Genomic DNA, 19,228 nt, shown 5'->3' with positions numbered 1-19,228 from the left:
ATAATTAAATATCACTATTTTAAATTCAAATTTCAAAAAAAAAGACAATGAACTGTGCATATCTATAATATATATATATTAATCTGGGTTGTTCTATTGGACGCCATGCTGGTAACGTCTGTGTCGACCAACGAAATCCAACGGCACCTGTTTTTTTCTTCTTCTTTTCTTTTCTTTTCCAAATAAATTATTGTAACTACATTTTTTAATAAATAAAATAATGGAGTAATTAGAACTTTAGAAGACACCAGACTTGCCGACATTAATAAAAGTTCAACATTTGTAATTATTTTATTTTTTTAATTAAGAAACCAAAGGAAGCTTTATATATTTATATGATTTAATTATTATTGGATTGGCGTAGCCTTCACCCTTAATTTCTTACATTAAAAAAATCCCCATACTCCCACTTCAAAAGTCAACCAAACTAATTGAAATAAATATTAATAAATATATATTTGTCACGTAAGTAAGTGGTATAATATATCCCATAAAAATACACGTTAGCTCCACTCAAATATCTTCATTTTTTTAAAATATTTTAATTTTTTTTGTACATATTATATTATTGTTAATTTTTTTTCTAAACTTATTTTAAAAACAAAGTAAAAAAAAAAAAAGATTTTTCTAAAATAAATTTAAAATAATTTATTTAGTTCAACCCAATTGATATTTTTCTACTTAGCTATGCTCGAATTCGTAGAAAATAACCATTAATATCTAGTTCATCAGTTATTTCCTTTAGAAGGGCAATGATGTAGTTGTTATAAATTATTGGGGTTTAATATCAAGAAAATCTCCCATTCCTTATGAGATGAATAGCAAACAAAGATATGGGGACAATAATTTTTGCAATAATTAATGATGAACAAGAACAAAAAAGAAAGAAAGAAAAAGGAACAAAAGGGAAGGAGCCAATTGGAAATCACAGCGTGGCAATGTGATTATCTTGATTGAAGATGATTAAAGAGTAGTTTCAGTTTTGTAAGGTTTAGTTTACTTTAATTTGTTAACAGTGATGGTGGTGATTCGGATGGGCGACAAAATGGAGATGGAATTAGAAAGGGAATGAAGGCATGTGGGGTGGTGGTGGTTTGATATATAAAGGCCCCCATCATCTGTTCTTCCCAATTCTAATTGCCTTTTTTTTCTCCATTCCTTCAACATCCTCAAATTCAAAACAAACCTTCTCTCTTGTTGTCTTTTTGAGTAATGGGGTTCTGAAATTCCCTTTTGTTTTGTTTCTCCTTTTTTGGGAAGACTTTCAATCCTTCACCGTATATATATATATATATAAAGAAAAGGGTATAATCTGTAGAAGATACCGCCGCTACTGCCTTTTCCCAATGTTTCTTCACCATTTATGTTAACAAACACTTCGATCGTGAATGGAAGCGAACAATTCAAGAAGCAAGTTCAAGAGAGTCTGCGTCTTCTGCGGCAGCAACTCCGGCCATCGGAAAGTCTTCAGCGATGCTGCTCTTGATCTCGGAAATGAACTGGTTAGCTTCTTCTCCAATCCATTGAGTTCTACCATTGATTGCGTTATTAGGGTATTTCTTAAGCTATTTTGTTCTTGTTTCTGTGGTTTCCATTTACAGGTCGCGAGGAAGATTGATTTGGCGTACGGTGGGGGTAGTGTTGGGCTGATGGGTTTGATATCACAGACTGTATACGATGGAGGCTGCCATGTTCTTGGGTAGGATAGATCCAAATTTGGGCAGTTTTCTATGCAAGAATCGAATGTATTATTGATTCATGTTTTGATGCAGGATCATTCCAAAAGCTTTGATGCCCCATGAGGTATATAAGCTAAGTTTGTTTCTCCATTTTAGTGTCTCTAAACTCATTAACATGTCTCTGTAAATTGTGTTGGATGATCCTGGTAGATTTCTGGACAAACTGTTGGGGAGGTAAGAACAGTTTTGGACATGCATGAGCGCAAAGCTGCAATGGCTCGAGAATCAGATGCTTTTATTGCTCTTCCTGGTAACTCTCCACATAATTGTAGCTAATTGAAGCTAATTGTAGCCAATAGTGCGTTTAATGGATTGTTATTTGTTTTAGGAGGGTATGGAACAATGGAAGAGCTGTTGGAAATGATAACGTGGGCTCAACTGGGTATCCATAAGAAACCAGTAAGCGTAGCCTTTGCAAATTATGTGGTTGAAGGTTCTATGTTAAGCTTAATTACTCTGCGCAGGTTGGGCTGCTTAATGTCGATGGTTACTACAACTCTTTGTTGGCTCTGTTTGATAATGGCGTTGTGGAAGGTTTCATCAAGCCTGGTGCTCGAGAGATTGTGATATCTGCTCCAACAGCAAAGGAACTCATGGAGAAAATGGAGGTATCTATCTGAAAACCAAAGGCTTTCTAATTCTGTCTCTGAAAACCAAAGCCATTCTAATTCTTGGTTTGTGCAGGAACATACTCCATTCAGTGAGCACATTGCTCCACATGAAAGCTGGGAATTGGAGCAGCTTGGTAACGACCATAAACCATGACTGATAAGTGGTAATGGGTCTTCATTTTTAATGTCATTTTTAATCATGAATGGGAAACCTGTTGTGATGGGGCCATAAGTGGTTCATCATTGTGTACTTGTGTTCTTTGTGATTTGAGTTCTAATAAATGCCTCTTTCTGATTACAAAGTGAACCGGTTATATCTAGTGAACTGGTCATGTAATAGTTCCTACTCACCGCTAGTAGATATTGTTCGATTTAGTCCGTTACAATATCACCGTTAACCTCACAGTTCTACTAGGGAGAGGTTTTCACACCCTTACAGAAAATGTTTTGTTTCTCGCTTCCACCGATGTGGAATCGCATAGGTCACTACTTTCAAGGCCTCGTCCCACAAGTTTAATGCTCTTGTGGACTTCATATATACGATAGGTTACTTATTTTTCATATTATCCTGTTGAGTGCTTCACTGATTATAATAGCACCTTGTAATTCAACTTGTTTAAAGGTCCATAGCTATACTGAGCGTGAAGGACAAACTGAATGATTCAGATGCTTCAGCTGTCTTTAAGTTTGAAAACGAATGGATATGATTTCATATGCTCCTTTTTTGGACAAAAGTGAATATTATATCTTTTCCTAATTGTGATGTACAACTCATGAGTTGATAGACACCAAAGCCACCTCATTGATCAGGTAAATCATCCTTAACTTCCCATTTGGAGGAGAGATCCGATGACAACCCAAATTCCCCGCTAGCATATCTAGTCTTCTTTTGACCTTTTTTTTTTTTCGGACTTTTCCTTAAGGTTTTAAAAAGCGTCTACTCAGGAGAAGTTTCCACAACCTTATAAGAAATGTTTTGTTCCCCTCTCCAACCAATACGAGATCTTACAATCCACCTCCCTTGGAGGCCTGCGTCTTTGTTGGCACACTATTCGGTGTCTGGCTTTGATAATCTTTGTAACTGCCCAAATCTACTGTCGGCAGATATTGTACTTTTTGAACTTTTTCAGGAAAAGGTTTTCAACCAATATGAGATCTCACGTACCGAAATATCAATACATAGACAAACAAAAGCAGCCGAAACCAAAATTATAGGAAACCCAATGGTCTGTCACCTCTGGAAATCCAGTTCATCATAAGTTAGCTTTATTTGACAAGCTTGGCCTCATGTCAGCCTGCCAAAGTGTCACATGGGTTTTTCAGGTTATCGCCCATTCCCGCAGCAGGTGTAGGGCTTTTGTGTTGTGGGTATCTTTCCCGTAGTCCTATGAGGAAGTCTTGCTATCAATCACATGGCTGGTTGTGATTGGAAGAATCGTAAACTAAGGAATTTGGAGATGGAAGCTTGGGAAAGATGTGTTGTTGAATGCTGGGTTTCTTTTTTTGTCATTAAAGAGTTATTGGTAATGCAAACACAGAGTGGTGAGTGTGAAGAAACGACACGAGGGGCCTGCGTGTATTAAGTGGTAGAAACTAAGAGAGTGGATGGTTTTGGCTCATGGGGGGGCCTTTTCTTTCTACAATGAGTCCCCACAGCCTACAGAACTGCTTGCTGCTCTGCTAGACATGTTTGTTCGCAATAATGGAGATCGTGGAAAGCTGAGGTTATCAGATAATGGATCCATCTCCCTCAACTCATCTTTGTCTGAAACGCTGAATGTTATCGCTTCGGCGTTCCAAGTAGAAAGAAAGAACGGATGTGGTTGACTCTTCTCACCAATTATCTTGACAAGTTGAAACATTAGACTCTTGACCAAAGATATCTGTAACAGTTTAAGTACACCGCTAACATATATTGTCTTCTTTGGACTTTCCCCTTCGAACTTCCATTCAAGGTTTTTAAAGTGCATTTGAAGGGATTTCAATACCCTTATAAAAAATGTTTTATTACTCTCTCTAACTTATGTGAGATCTCACAATATTATAAACTTGAATTTCCAAGAAATTAAGTGATATTTTGAAGAATTAAATAAATATTTAGTACTGGAAAATAAATGGTTGAACAATCTTCATAAATTGACTAAGATCATGATAATCATCATTCTTCAAAATTCATACATTATAATGGGTAATTGGATATTATGAAATGGCCTCAGACATTGAAACAATCAATCAAAGGAGATCTCGAAACATGTGGTGCCTAAGCAAGCAAGAAGGTATAATTCTAAAAAACACACCCATGAGAAAGTGGAGTGCATTTCCAAATTCCAACTCAGATCAGAATATGTTCATGCCTGGATGGACTACTCCCACATTGGTATATCTACACATGAACCGTCTTCACGGTCTTCAAGCGTCAGCCTTGGCTTTTGATGATAACATCATATTCTGCAATGTGGTTGTCTGAATGATTGCACTGGGGCTTGAATCTCGTAGGCGCACAGATGATCCAGATCTATGCCCAAAGCTCCTATCCACACCACTTCGCTTAAATCGTCGGTATAGCCAAGTAAGATGTCGGGTCAGTCGTGCTGAACTCACAAGCAGAATAACACCTGTGATGATTAGCAGCCTGTATACAGAGAAAGTCTTGCATAAATAACATTAACCCACAAAGGCAGATTAACATGTATTCGACGTTCGTATATACCAAAGACCATTCTTTTCTAGGAGGAAAAAACAGCAATTAAGCATCCAATTGTCAATCAATCTTCACTAGCTAACCCTTTCCAAGTATTTAATGCACTGGACCCTCGAAATCGTCCAGTCAGTTATCATAAACACGGAATGTAGTTAACGATTTTCTTTATCAAATCAAGGTAGTGATGTAGAAACCATAGAACAGGTATGTATTTCTAGTTTACCATCCCAGCAGAAGGAAGAGGCGAGCAGTCGGTGACGAGGGCAATTCTTCACCCAAAGCAAGCATACCAGCAACGACACCAGTGACGATAGATGCCACAGCAGCACATGTAGACACCACAATTGCCCTCCCATGTTTTAGTCCTCGAGTCTACTAAAGAAAAGACAACATCATTATGAACTAGAACAACACAGGCAAAAGCTGTCAATAAAACAATGAACGTTAAATGCAGAACAGAATGGTAAAGAGATCAAATCACCAAGAGTTCGAAGTACCTGATAGTAAAATCCTGTAGCACTGCAACAAATACTTATCAGGATGCATATCGGTACCAATATTTCGTGGAAGCCCTGCTCCAAGAATAAGAATCCCATTTTTGATATTACAGATGCCATCCTGCAATTGCAGATTTAAATTGTAACATTTTGCTGATACGAATCTGAAAAGCTGATTGGATTATTTCCCTTTCAAAATGTTGCATGGAAATAGTTCTCCAGAGAAAAGAGTGGAGTCGATCAGGCTCGACGCAAGCCATAGATGTGTAAACGACTAAAAACTCTATAGCATGCTTATACTCCACTCCTCAAACATCATGACCGTATACAGTCAACCATAACAATTATAGAACTACTAAAAGTTCCTCTTTTTTCATTTTCTAATCCATCCTGACCGTCGAAAGAAAAGCTGGCTAAGATTCAACTTGAGACAAACTAGGATACCACCGCGATCGGGCAGGAGCCATGATTCCTCACAGTCGAGCAAAGTTCTAATACCTATTAGTCGTCCTCAACCATAATAATTGCAGGAAATGTATTCCATCAAGCAAAAGAGTGCAAGCCAGAACAGTACCCGAACAAAATGCCAGATTCTAAGCCGTATATTATTTCTTCGACAACTTCAAATTCCATCTGCAACATATATACATGTGTAACATATTATTTTTTGGGAGGACAAGAAAACCAGTGAAAAGTCAATACTAAATCAATGAATTTACCAACTCTTGTTCTTTCCTTTGACGTTTGTAGAAATGAAGCCATCCGCTAAGAAGAACCTGTTAGAACATAGAGATATACCCAATCATTTCTAGAACTCAACACATTCATCTTTTACAGCTTAATTTACAGAGTACTAGAAGGTTATATTTCTGCAAGCAAGACCATAAAACTAAACTAACATAAAAATCCTTATCTAGTTTACATGGCCAGAGATCTTTATAAACCGTAAGGTGTCAATAATATAAGATACCTACAAACAAGATGGTAATGATGAAAGCTAGCCATGGCAAATGGAAAATCGATATCGCAGACACCTTTTGCTCCTCGCCTCCAGCACCAACCCCTTGAAATGAAACCCAAAAAAACGGCCAAGTAAATTACAGAAGTAGGAAGGAATATGCAACAAAAAGCTGAGATACAAGACATGAGATAAACCTCAGATGCATAAAATGAACTTTAAAAGACAGGAAAGGCAAGAAAAAAGGATCAAAACAATAGTTAGCTTAATGACACAAAGATGAACTTACATTACCTATGGTGCCAATGCCAGCAAGCGTAATCCCCATCCAATCGACAGCATTCATTATTTCCTTGAGATAAAAATGTGAAAAAATAGAGAGGATGGCAAGTCCACATCCAGAAACTGGTTGAATTATAGAAACCTGAAAGACGGAAATTAGAAAAGAATTGCATATTTCGGGGAAGAAAGTCCGTGCTACATTGACATTAACTGTATGAATTTTCCTGTGAGGTATGGATTCTTGGGAAAGAAGTAATCTACAAAATGGTTTTGTAACATCAAATTAGAGATGAAATATTTAGGTTACATGCTGTTTTCATAGTGATAGACAATACATAATGACAAGGGAAGTCACTTAGGCATCAAAACAGCAATTGATATTTCCATCAGCCAAGATCCAATAAACCAATGCCGATCAAAAACCGAAAAGAAAAGGGCGTAAGTAGCTGAATAAAAGACTTACAGGGGCGAGGGATAACGCTCTCAGCATTAGAACAGCTCCAAATATATCCATCAGAAAACCTATGATCCAAGTTTTGTTAAAAGCGTAAGCCCTTATCACCTATACAACACAAACAACAAGAGGAAATTCATCAACGCGTTCAATGAATTCGCTATAAGAAAGTTTACATTCAGAATACAACCCAATGAAATCGGAAAGTAAAGAAAAGTTGAAGATCAAATAAGATCAACATCAAAGAAATACAGTACAACTAGCCATCGCAGTTGAATGGAGAAAAAGAAGACGAATCGCATGAAATTGGATGGCCCAGAAGGAAATGTCGGGAAAAACACAACGCCCGTTGACATGGAGAAAGGAAATTGAAAAGAAAAGGAGAAACCGTACCTTGAGCTTGAAAGAGAGAGGAGGAAGAATGACGGTGCCCTTCTTCTGAATAATTTTGCCGATATTGTTGCCGGCGGCGGCGGCCAGAGTTAAACAAATGGGTTCCCACATATCTTCCTTGAAAGCCGAGAAATCGAAACACAGAGAAGAATCGAAAGAGACGGGGAAGAATAAATCAAGAAATCGGAGAGTACGGTTATGGTTGGAGGGTGAATTGCGATTTACGTCAGAGCATTGCCTCCAAATTTTTGCGCCAACGACGGAACTTTGTCCTTTTGCCTGTTTCTATCCCTTGCATTTCTAGCTAAACCAGGCCCTCAACAAAGCCCGTGGGATGTCATCACGTGCGGTTCATATGTTCCTTCACTCTTTTCACCTGCCTACGTGTCAACTTTTTATTGGCTGATGGAGCTTATTTTCTTCAACCATACTAATTATTAAAAACGGGTCTATGGTTGTCCTGACACACAACCATGACTCTAATATCATTTGTAGTCCACTACCGGTAGATAACCAATCTCTATTAGGGGTCAATATTTCACTGGAACATAATTCAGTATCCAATCATTCACCTCTTTAATCCATATAAGATCTCACAATTCATCTCTTAGGTAAGTGTACATTGCCCAATATCTGGTTCTAATATCATTTGTAACGACCCAAGTCTAATATTCTAATAGATATTGTTTATTTTAACCCGCAAAGTATCACCTAGCCAATAATCCACTGGTTCATGTTCTTCCAAACAGAAAAGCTGAGCTTAATCAACGCTTTGAAATGTCTGATCAATAATAAACAACAGTGAACGCACCACGAACACGCCACCGAAACTTAATTCCAAAAGTCAGCCAATCCAAGCGCTGAGAAACGCTGGGAAACGAAGAAAATCAAATCCGGACCCCACATTTTCCATCATTCCCCAGGGATGTGCTCTTCAAATTAACCATTCTTTTCCTTTTTAAGATCAAACCCTTTAAATTTCCTCCTCTCCCAATCCCCATGGAAGATTACAGGTCGCGTGGAAATGGGTTCGGCGGGCACATCAACACAGAGAGCAACTACGTCACAAACCCTGGAAGCTCATACGAATTGAGGTCATATTCCGCGTCTTATGCGCAGACCCAGATGGAGATGAAGAAAGGGGAAAAGGGTTGTGGGTCTTTCCCCAAGTCTTGGAGCTTATCGGACCCTGAATTTCAGAGGAAGAAGAGGGTTGCTAGCTACAAGATGTACTCTGTGGAAGGCAAAATGAAGGGGTCTATCAGAAACAGCTTCCGATGGCTGAAGCGCAGATGCGAACAGGTGGTTTATGGGTGGTGGTGATTCATTTGCCTCTCTTTCTCCTTAATCTCTGTAAGTGCTTTCTCATCATAAATAATTCCAACAATTGTAATGTTCATCTTGATAAGAACACTTGGAATTGAATGTTTGAGATTTTGAGATGCTGGGATTTGTTGTGGATAGAACAGAAGTGGTTTGATTTTAGCAGCCTGGTACCTCAGAGTTTCATAGCTTGATGACTGATTCAATGATTTTACATTTCAAACCTCATGCTTTTGTTTCAAATTTGTGAAGGTTTTAACCAACTTTGGATAGATAGACACAGTCCCACATCAGTGGTTACATGTGGATAAAATGTGGTTCGTTTTTTGGACGGCTTTAGGTCTAAAGTGGACTATGTCGAGTGTAGATAAAAGTTATCCAAGAGCTCACATCGATGTGAAGGTTTGACACCTCGACGTGGGCTCTTTGCCGCATAGGGCTGTAGCATGTTACAAGGGTTGGGTTGTTGATCCATTCAAACAGTATGTGAGCTGGGTTCATAACGTCGTGAGATATCAAGAGGCCACGAAGAGATTGTTATTAACGTACATTTTAGTTTGATGCAGTTTTCGTGCTAGGTTCTCGAGTTGCTTTGAAGCTTTTTCACGCATCATTGTTCCTCAAAACCATTCACGCTTACTCATGTTGTTTGTTTGTTCGTTCTATTATAGTCAAATGAAGGGTTGGTTGGTTTATAATGACTTAAATTATCTTTTAAGCTGTCACAGTTTGGACTTGGACTTTGAGACTGAACATTGGTCTGGGCCCATTGGGCCTAGTTCTAGTATAGGCCCATTTCAAATATGGAAGTAAAGCCCAATTCAAGCCTACAGGAATGGAAAGAAAGGGATGGGCCCACACTTTGTGTTTGGGCTTTAAGACTGAAACATTGGTCTGAGTCACATTGGGCCTAGTTCTAGTAAAGGCCCATCTTCAATTCCCACTTAAAGCCTACAGGAACGGGAATAAATGGATTATAATAAAGCTTACGGCCCAAAAACCTAAATTTAGGTGAAATTTCATTTATGCCCCCAATGATTTGGGCTTACATCAATTAAAATTCAAAACTACATATTATATAAATTTAAACAGATTAATATAATTAGAAATAAACGTAGGAACCAAATAGATATTACTGATTTTTCTTTTCTCTATGTTTTTTAATTGATTTTTAAATGAAATAAAAAATAAATTACTAAAAATAGTCTAAATTGATAATATAAATTAATTATTATTTTTTTAATTGGTTGGTCTTATATAATAAAACTGGTGAAAAATGGGTCCACAACTTTTTTTCTATTTTTTTTTTTATTTGTTTATGCTTTTGGTACGTTTTTATTAATTTAATATATTCTCACTCTTTTTTTCTTTAGATAAAAATTGATTCCCATTCAGTACAACGTTACTAACAATAACTTTAATGAATTAATATTTTAAAATTCGAATTTAAACAAATTTAACTTTAATGACCATGGTTAAACAAGGGTGGGTAAATAAAGATGAAAAACTCTCCGACCATCGTGGTCAGGTACCCAACCAATGGAGGGAGGAAGCATGAGAGATGAGATGATGTGCATGGTGGGCGGCAAGCAGCAGAGGCAGCGGCTGCGGCAGCCGATCCGTGGCGGTGCCGCTGCAGGAAAGCCAGTTGCATGGCGTCAAACTGTCAGCTTGCCTCCGCCATAACTTCATCCACAGACTTAAATCTGCCCATATCTTTGACTGCCTCTCCATCATCTTCTGTGCCCATTTTCATTCCCCTCGTCCATTTTCCCATAATTCATGTCATTTTGTATTTGGCCTTTTCCATCTCCCTCTAATATTCTTATATCTATACAACTTTCTAAGACCGCACAACAACGCACGCACTCGATCAAGAAGAACACAATAAATTCAATGAGTTATGTCTACCCTTCTTTGTTTTGACTCGAAAATATCCGAGGGACATCACTAAGGCAGGTAGCTAGTGCGGGTATAATTAAAACCAACCCAAGCGTATCTGGGTTTATTTAAATTCGGGAGTATCAAGTTTATGCAAAACTGTACCTCACACTATTGAGGACATATTCTATTTATATTGGCAAAAGATTAACTAATAGATCCGATTTCATAGGAAACTAACGAAGTAAGCCTATTCTTATGGCATGACTAACTTCAAGCTATTCTAATGGATTGACCAATTCTAACAGTCCCCTTCAATCCCAACAAGTCTTGTACATGTTGAGATTGTTACAATGTGTAGTAAAAGGAGTTTTAGACAGTGGTTTTGTCAGGATATCAGCTACTTGATCACTTGATGAAATGAACCGAACTTCCATTGCTTTACGTGCTACTTGTTCTCGAACAAAATGAAAATCAACTTCAATATGTTTCGTTCTAGCATGAAATACTGGATTTGAAGTTAAATATGTAGCTCCGAGGTTGTCACACCAGAGGCGAGGAGCCTTTGATTGATACACGCCCAGTTCCTTCAGTAATGACTTGATCCAAATCATTTCTGCAGTAAGATTCGCAATGGCCTTGTATTCTGCTTCGGTGCTTGATCTTGACACTGTAGCCTGTTTTCTGGAACTCCATGAGATTAGATTTGCTCCAAGAAATACAGCAAAGCCGCTAGTTGAACGTCGATCATCGGGACAACCAGCCCAATCAGCATCAGAAAACCCCGACAACATCATGGTTGATTTCTGAATTTTCACTCCTAATGCTAGTGTGCCTTTAACATAACGAAGAATTCTCTTCACAGCACCCCAATGAGCATCAGTAGGTGTATGAAGATATTGACACACTTTATTGACAGCAAATGCCAAATCAGGCCTAGTCATTGTCAAATATTGTAGTGCTCCCACTGTACTTCTGTATTTGAATTGTTCTTCAGCTGATAAGGGTATTCCTTGTTCTCTGAATAATTTTTCAGCAGAACCCATTGGTGTAGACATAGGTTTGCATTTTTCCATGTTTACTCTTTTCAACAAATCTAAAGCATATCGTCTCTGTGACAGTATGATACCATCTCGTGTTTTCTTGACTTCAATACCCAGAAAATACTCAAGATCACCCAAATCTTTTACTGCAAAATCTATTTTCAATTTCTGAATCAACCTTTCGGTTGCTTGATCAGAGGAGCTCACAATAATTATATCATCAACATAGATGAGCATATAGATAGTTATCTCTCTGTTTTTGAGAATAAAAAGAGATGAATCAGCTACTGAAGCCTTGAAGCCTAACTCAATAAGTTTTCCAGTCAACCTTGAATGCCAAGCTTTTGGGGCTTGTTTCAGGCCATAAAGGGCTTTCTTGAGCTTGCATATGTAATTCTTTGGTTTGGCTGAGTCTTGAAATCCTGGTGGTTGTCGCATGTACACTTCCTCTTTCAGAATTCCATGCAAAAATGCATTTTGGATATCAACTTGTCTCATATTCCAGCCCTTGGTTACTGCTAGCGAAAGAATGACCCTGATTGTTGACGGTTTGATCACAGGGCTAAAAGTATCAGTGTAATCAACACCAAATCTTTGCTTGAATCCTTTGGCAACTAATCTTGCTTTTAATCTTTCAACTGACCCATCTGCTTTTCTTTTCACTTTATACACCCATTTACTATCAATGAGATTTATTCCAGGTTTGGGTGGAACTAGATCCCAAGTGGCATTTCGTTTTAGCGCTGAGAGCTCATCATTCATTGCTCCTCTCCATCTTGAGACTCCAAATGAGTCGAGCCTCGATTAAGGGGAGGCGTGCTTTGTTCGAGGGGAGGTGTTGGATGATGAAAGTCCCACATCGGTTAATTTAGGAAATGGTCATGGGTTTATAATCTAAGAATACACTTTCCATTGGTATGAGGCCTTTTGGGAAGCCCAAAGCAAAGCCATGAGAGCTTATGCTCAAAGTGGACAATATCATACCATTGTGGAGAGTCGTGTTCGTCTAACATGGTATCAGAGCAATGCCCTAAACTTAGCCGTGCCAATAGATTGGCAAATCCTTAAATGTCAAACAAAGGACTCCAAAAGGAGTCAAGTCTCCTCGAAGGTACGAAGGCAGTCAAAAATGACTAAGACTCCAAATGAGTCGAGCCTCGATTAAGGGGAGGCGTGCTTTGTTCGAGGGGAGGTGTTGGATGATGAAAGTCCCACATCGGTTAATTTAGGAAATGGTCATGGGTTTATAATCTAAGAATACACTTTCCATTGGTATGAGGCCTTTTGGGAAGCCCAAATTGGTCAATCCATTAGAATAGCTTGAAGTTAGTCATGCCATAAGAATAGGCTTACTTCGTTAGTTTCCTATGAAATCGGATCTATTAGTTAATCTTTTGCCAATATAAATAGAATATGTCCTCAATAGTGTGAGGTACAGTTTTGCATAAACTTGATATGGTATCAGAGCAGAAATAAGATCCACGAGATCCATAGCCTCTGCTGTTAAACATGTCAATCCCAATCAACACAATGTCTTCTCCGTCGATCAGTCAGGTGATTAGTGTTAAGCTTACACAAGAAAATTATCTACTGTGGTCTACCCAAATCCTTCCCTACTTGCGTAGCCAAAACCTTGTTGGTTTTGTGGATGGATCCATGCCTGCACCAAGCCAGACGATCGCCGTTGAACCAAGTGAAGAAACAGGGAATCGCAAAATTATCATCAACCCTGAGTTCACAGTCTGGTACCCCCAGGACCAGCTGGTACTCAGCCTCATCAACTCATCAGTCACTGAGGAGGTTCTCAGCACGATGGTTGGAATCACCACTGCACGAGAAGCCTGGATTACGCTGGAGCGACAATTTGCTTCCACATCTCGAGCAAGAGCAATGCAGATCCGTATGGAACTCTCTACTATCCAGAAAAAGGACATGACAATTGCTGACTACTTTCGTAAAGTAAAACATCTTGGTGATACACTTGCTGCCATTGGCAAGCGAATAGAGGATGAAGAACTCATCGCCTACATGCTGCAAGGACTTGGTCCAGATTATGATCCTCTAGTCACAAGCATTACAACCAGAACAGATGTATACACTGTCAGCGACGTGTATGCTCACATGCTGAGCTATGAGATGCGGCACTTGCGTAAGGGTACATTTGAGCAACTTTCATCTGCTAACAATGTCAATAGGATATCCATTCGTGGAGGTGCCAATGGAGGTCGAGGTAGTCGCGGTCGTAGTCGTCAGTTAAATAGTGGTCATGGACAATCAAGGCGTACTGTGAACAATCCTGGACGTCAACCATCAAAGACACAAAGCAGCTCAGGCATTGTCTGTCAGATTTGTGGTAAGCCCAATCACGATGCTTTGCAATGCTGGCACAGATTTGATCAGGCATATCAAGCCGAAAATAATCTCAAACAAGCAGCTTTGGCAACTAGTGGATACACTAGTGACACAAACTGGTATGTTGACACTGGAGCCACAGATCATATCACCAATGACCTAGAGAGGCTTACCACCAGAGAACGCTACACTGGCACCGACCAAATTCAGGTTGCAAATGGCGCAGGTTTGTCTATCTCTCATATTGGGAATTCATTAATTTCTGGTTCATCTCTTGTTCTGAAACATATCCTATATGCTCCTAAAATCAATAAGCACCTAATTTCAGTACAAAGACTAGCATCTGATAATAATGCTGTTGTAGAATTTCACCCAAACTATTTTTTGGTTAAGAACCGAGTCACGAAGAAACTCCTGCTCCACGGTAGATGTAAGAATGGCCTATACGTTCTACCGCATAATTTCAGTCAAGCCTTGCTGACAGCCAAACTTTCGAAAGAACAATGGCACAGAAGGCTAGGGCACCCTGCATCTCCAATTACCATTAGAATTCTACAAGATAATAATTTAGCTATAGATACTAATATTCCCTCTTCCTCAATTTGTAATGCTTGTCAATTAGGGAAAGCACATCAATTGCCATTTGGTTCTTCTCAGCATGTATCTACAGCACCCCTTCAATTAATTCACACTGATGTATGGGGTCCATCCATTGCGTCAGTAAATAATTCCAAATATTATGTTTCCTTTGTTGATGATTTTAGTCGTTATGTTTGGATTTACTTTCTGAGATGCAAATCTGATGTTGAGTCTGTGTTCCTTCAATTTCAAAAACATGTTGAAACTATGCTAAATACCAAAATTCGCTCCGTCCAATCAGATTGGGGGGGTGAATACCATCGGTTACACAATTATTTCAAATCCACAGGCATTGAACATCATATCTCCTGTCCTCACACACACCAGCAGAATGGGTTAGTCGAAAGAAAACACAGACACATTGTAGAAACTGGCCTTGCTTTACTCGCTCAAGCCAACATGCCTCTATCCTACTGGGATGAAGCTTTCAACACAGCTTGCTTTCTTATAAATAGAATGCCCAGCCGAACCATACAACAAGACACACCACTTCATAAATTGTTTGGTAAAAGTCCAGACTACTCCATGCTTAGGGTGTTTGGCTGTGCTTGCTGGCCTAATTTAAGGCCTTACAACAACAAGAAACTGAGTTTCAGAACTACTAGATGTATATTCTTGGGTTATAGTTCTTCTCATAAGGGATATAAATGCTTAAATAGAAGTACAGGACGTATTTACATCTCTAGAGACGTGGTTTTCGATGAAAATATTTTTCCTTTTGAAGAATCTAAGCCACCAAACAAAACCACAAATCCACATCATCCTGTTCTACTTCCAGCCTTAGCCAAACTTGCTAGTTTTTACACTGAAAATGCTCTTACAGATATTGAACCAGTTGTTAGTAATTCCCATATGAATGATGGTCAAACTGATAATATTGCTAGTGACAACTTGTCTGGTGTCAGCTTATCTTCTGCAGATAATACAAGAAGTTCAGAGGAAATTGCAGAATATGAAGCTGAGAGCAGTTCGATCAATGCTCAAAACCAAACTCATGAACATGTGTCTGATCAACCAACTGAAGCAGCTAGTCAACATCCAATGCGAACAAGGTTGAGAAATAACATTGTACAAGCTAAACAATTCACTGATGGAACTATCAGATATTCAGAAACCTCAAGAAAATTCGCAAGCGCTGTAACTATCACAACTCCGATCATAGAGACTGCTACTGAACCTCGAAACCTGCAGGAAGCCATGCAACATCCAAGATGGAGAGAAGCAATGAATGATGAGCTCTCAGCGCTAAAACGAAATGCCACTTGGGATCTAGTTCCACCCAAACCTGGAATAAATCTCATTGATAGTAAATGGGTGTATAAAGTGAAAAGAAAAGCAGATGGGTCAGTTGAAAGATTAAAAGCAAGATTAGTTGCCAAAGGATTCAAGCAAAGATTTGGTGTTGATTACACTGATACTTTTAGCCCTGTGATCAAACCGTCAACAATCAGGGTCATTCTTTCGCTAGCAGTAACCAAGGGCTGGAATATGAGACAAGTTGATATCCAAAATGCATTTTTGCATGGAATTCTGAAAGAGGAAGTGTACATGCGACAACCACCAGGATTTCAAGACTCAGCCAAACCAAAGAATTACATATGCAAGCTCAAGAAAGCCCTTTATGGCCTGAAACAAGCCCCAAAAGCTTGGCATTCAAGGTTGACTGGAAAACTTATTGAGTTAGGCTTCAAGGCTTCAGTAGCTGATTCATCTCTTTTTATTCTCAAAAACAGAGAGATAACTATCTATATGCTCATCTATGTTGATGATATAATTATTGTGAGCTCCTCTGATCAAGCAACCGAAAGGTTGATTCAGAAATTGAAAATAGATTTTGCAGTAAAAGATTTGGGTGATCTTGAGTATTTTCTGGGTATTGAAGTCAAGAAAACACGAGATGGTATCATACTGTCACAGAGACGATATGCTTTAGATTTGTTGAAAAGAGTAAACATGGAAAAATGCAAACCTATGTCTACACCAATGGGTTCTGCTGAAAAATTATTCAGAGAACAAGGAATACCCTTATCAGCTGAAGAACAATTCAAATACAGAAGTACAGTGGGAGCACTACAATATTTGACAATGACTAGGCCTGATTTGGCATTTGCTGTCAATAAAGTGTGTCAATATCTTCATACACCTACTGATGCTCATTGGGGTGCTGTGAAGAGAATTCTTCGTTATGTTAAAGGCACACTAGCATTAGGAGTGAAAATTCAGAAATCAACCATGATGTTGTCGGGGTTTTCTGATGCTGATTGGGCTGGTTGTCCCGATGATCGACGTTCAACTAGCGGCTTTGCTGTATTTCTTGGAGCAAATCTAATCTCATGGAGTTCCAGAAAACAGGCTACAGTGTCAAGATCAAGCACCGAAGCAGAATACAAGGCCATTGCGAATCTTACTGCAGAAATGATTTGGATCAAGTCATTACTGAAGGAACTGGGCGTGTATCAATCAAAGGCTCCTCGCCTCTGGTGTGACAACCTCGGAGCTACATATTTAACTTCAAATCCAGTATTTCATGCTAGAACGAAACATATTGAAGTTGATTTTCATTTTGTTCGAGAACAAGTAGCACGTAAAGCAATGGAAGTTCGGTTCATTTCATCAAGTGATCAAGTAGCTGATATCCTGACAAAACCACTGTCTAAAACTCCTTTTACTACACATTGTAACAATCTCAACATGTACAAGACTTGTTGGGATTGAAGGGGACTGTTAGAATTGGTCAATCCATTAGAATAGCTTGAAGTTAGTCATGCCATAAGAATAGGCTTACTTCGTTAGTTTCCTATGAAATCGGATCTATTAGTTAATCTTTTGCCAATATAAATAGAATATGTCCTCAATAGTGTGAGGTACAGTTTTAGCGCTGAGAGCTCATCATTCATTGCTCCTCTCCATCTTGGATGTTGCATGGCTTCCTGCAGGTTTCGAGGTTCAGTAGCAGTCTCTATGATCGGAGTTGTGATAGTTACAGCGCTTGCGAATTTTCTTGAGGTTTCTGAATATCTGATAGTTCCATCAGTGAATTGTTTAGCTTGTACAATGTTATTTCTCAACCTTGTTCGCATTGGATGTTGACTAGCTGCTTCAGTTGGTTGATCAGACACATGTTCATGAGTTTGGTTTTGAGCATTGATCGAACTGCTCTCAGCTTCATATTCTGCAATTTCCTCTGAACTTCTTGTATTATCTGCAGAAGATAAGCTGACACCAGACAAGTTGTCACTAGCAATATTATCAGTTTGACCATCATTCATATGGGAATTACTAACAACTGGTTCAATATCTGTAAGAGCATTTTCAGTGTAAAAACTAGCAAGTTTGGCTAAGGCTGGAAGTAGAACAGGATGATGTGGATTTGTGGTTTTGTTTGGTGGCTTAGATTCTTCAAAAGGAAAAATATTTTCATCGAAAACCACGTCTCTAGAGATGTAAATACGTCCTGTACTTCTATTTAAGCATTTATATCCCTTATGAGAAGAACTATAACCCAAGAATATACATCTAGTAGTTCTGAAACTCAGTTTCTTGTTGTTGTAAGGCCTTAAATTAGGCCAGCAAGCACAGCCAAACACCCTAAGCATGGAGTAGTCTGGACTTTTACCAAACAATTTATGAAGTGGTGTGTCTTGTTGTATGGTTCGGCTGGGCATTCTATTTATAAGAAAGCAAGCTGTGTTGAAAGCTTCATCCCAGTAGGATAGAGGCATGTTGGCTTGAGCGAGTAAAGCAAGGCCAGTTTCTACAATGTGTCTGTGTTTTCTTTCGACTAACCCATTCTGCTGGTGTGTGTGAGGACAGGAGATATGATGTTCAATGCCTGTGGATTTGAAATAATTGTGTAACCGATGGTATTCACCCCCCCAATCTGATTGGACGGAGCGAATTTTGGTATTTAGCATAGTTTCAACATGTTTTTGAAATTGAAGGAACACAGACTCAACATCAGATTTGCATCTCAGAAAGTAAATCCAAACATAACGACTAAAATCATCAACAAAGGAAACATAATATTTGGAATTATTTACTGACGCAATGGATGGACCCCATACATCAGTGTGAATTAATTGAAGGGGTGCTGTAGATACATGCTGAGAAGAACCAAATGGCAATTGATGTGCTTTCCCTAATTGACAAGCATTACAAATTGAGGAAGAGGGAATATTAGTATCTATAGCTAAATTATTATCTTGTAGAATTCTAATGGTAATTGGAGATGCAGGGTGCCCTAGCCTTCTGTGCCATTGTTCTTTCGAAAGTTTGGCTGTCAGCAAGGCTTGACTGAAATTATGCGGTAGAACGTATAGGCCATTCTTACATCTACCGTGGAGCAGGAGTTTCTT

The 19,228-nt window shown here is 38.8% G+C and overlaps 3 protein-coding genes and 1 non-coding gene across 4 annotated transcripts; 3 read left to right on the top strand and 1 right to left on the bottom strand.

Moving 5' to 3' along the window:
- The first annotated feature begins 1,151 nt into the window (after nt 1-1,151).
- LOC111477274 (cytokinin riboside 5'-monophosphate phosphoribohydrolase LOG8-like) lies at nt 1,152-2,655 on the top strand. Its single transcript, XM_023121338.1, has 7 exons — nt 1,152-1,502; nt 1,602-1,699; nt 1,773-1,803; nt 1,890-1,989; nt 2,068-2,138; nt 2,204-2,347; nt 2,424-2,655. Exons 1-7 carry the CDS (start codon nt 1,389-1,391, stop codon nt 2,502-2,504), a joined length of 639 nt encoding a protein of 212 aa, XP_022977106.1. The 5' UTR covers nt 1,152-1,388; the 3' UTR covers nt 2,505-2,655.
- Nucleotides 2,656-4,461: 1,806 nt separating this feature from the next.
- Nucleotides 4,462-7,931, bottom strand: LOC111477247 (probable magnesium transporter NIPA9). The gene is made up of 9 exons (XM_023121298.1): nt 7,636-7,931; nt 7,252-7,350; nt 6,801-6,930; nt 6,523-6,611; nt 6,268-6,324; nt 6,123-6,181; nt 5,549-5,669; nt 5,275-5,423; nt 4,462-4,982 (listed from the first exon to the last, which is right to left on the bottom strand). The coding sequence occupies exons 1-9, from the start codon at nt 7,744-7,746 to the stop codon at nt 4,760-4,762; spliced, it is 1,038 nt and encodes a 345-aa protein (XP_022977066.1). The 5' UTR covers nt 7,747-7,931; the 3' UTR covers nt 4,462-4,759.
- Nucleotides 7,932-8,634: 703 nt separating this feature from the next.
- On the top strand, nt 8,635-8,958 carry LOC111476369. The gene has a single exon (XM_023120003.1). The coding sequence runs from the start codon at nt 8,635-8,637 to the stop codon at nt 8,956-8,958; it is 324 nt and encodes a 107-aa protein (XP_022975771.1).
- A 4,922-nt stretch (nt 8,959-13,880) lies between these two features.
- Nucleotides 13,881-14,016, top strand: LOC111477345. The gene has a single exon (XR_002717265.1). It is a non-coding gene; the product is annotated as a small nucleolar RNA Z247 (small nucleolar RNA).
- The last annotated feature ends 5,212 nt before the right edge of the window (nt 14,017-19,228 follow it).

Source organism: Cucurbita maxima, unplaced genomic scaffold (genome assembly GCF_002738345.1).
Source record: "Cucurbita maxima cultivar Rimu unplaced genomic scaffold, Cmax_1.0 Cma_Scf00003, whole genome shotgun sequence".
Taxonomy (NCBI): Eukaryota; Viridiplantae; Streptophyta; class Magnoliopsida; order Cucurbitales; family Cucurbitaceae; genus Cucurbita; species Cucurbita maxima.
The sequence above is the reverse complement of the archived record's forward strand: the minus strand, read 5'-3'. Positions and strand labels throughout refer to the sequence as shown.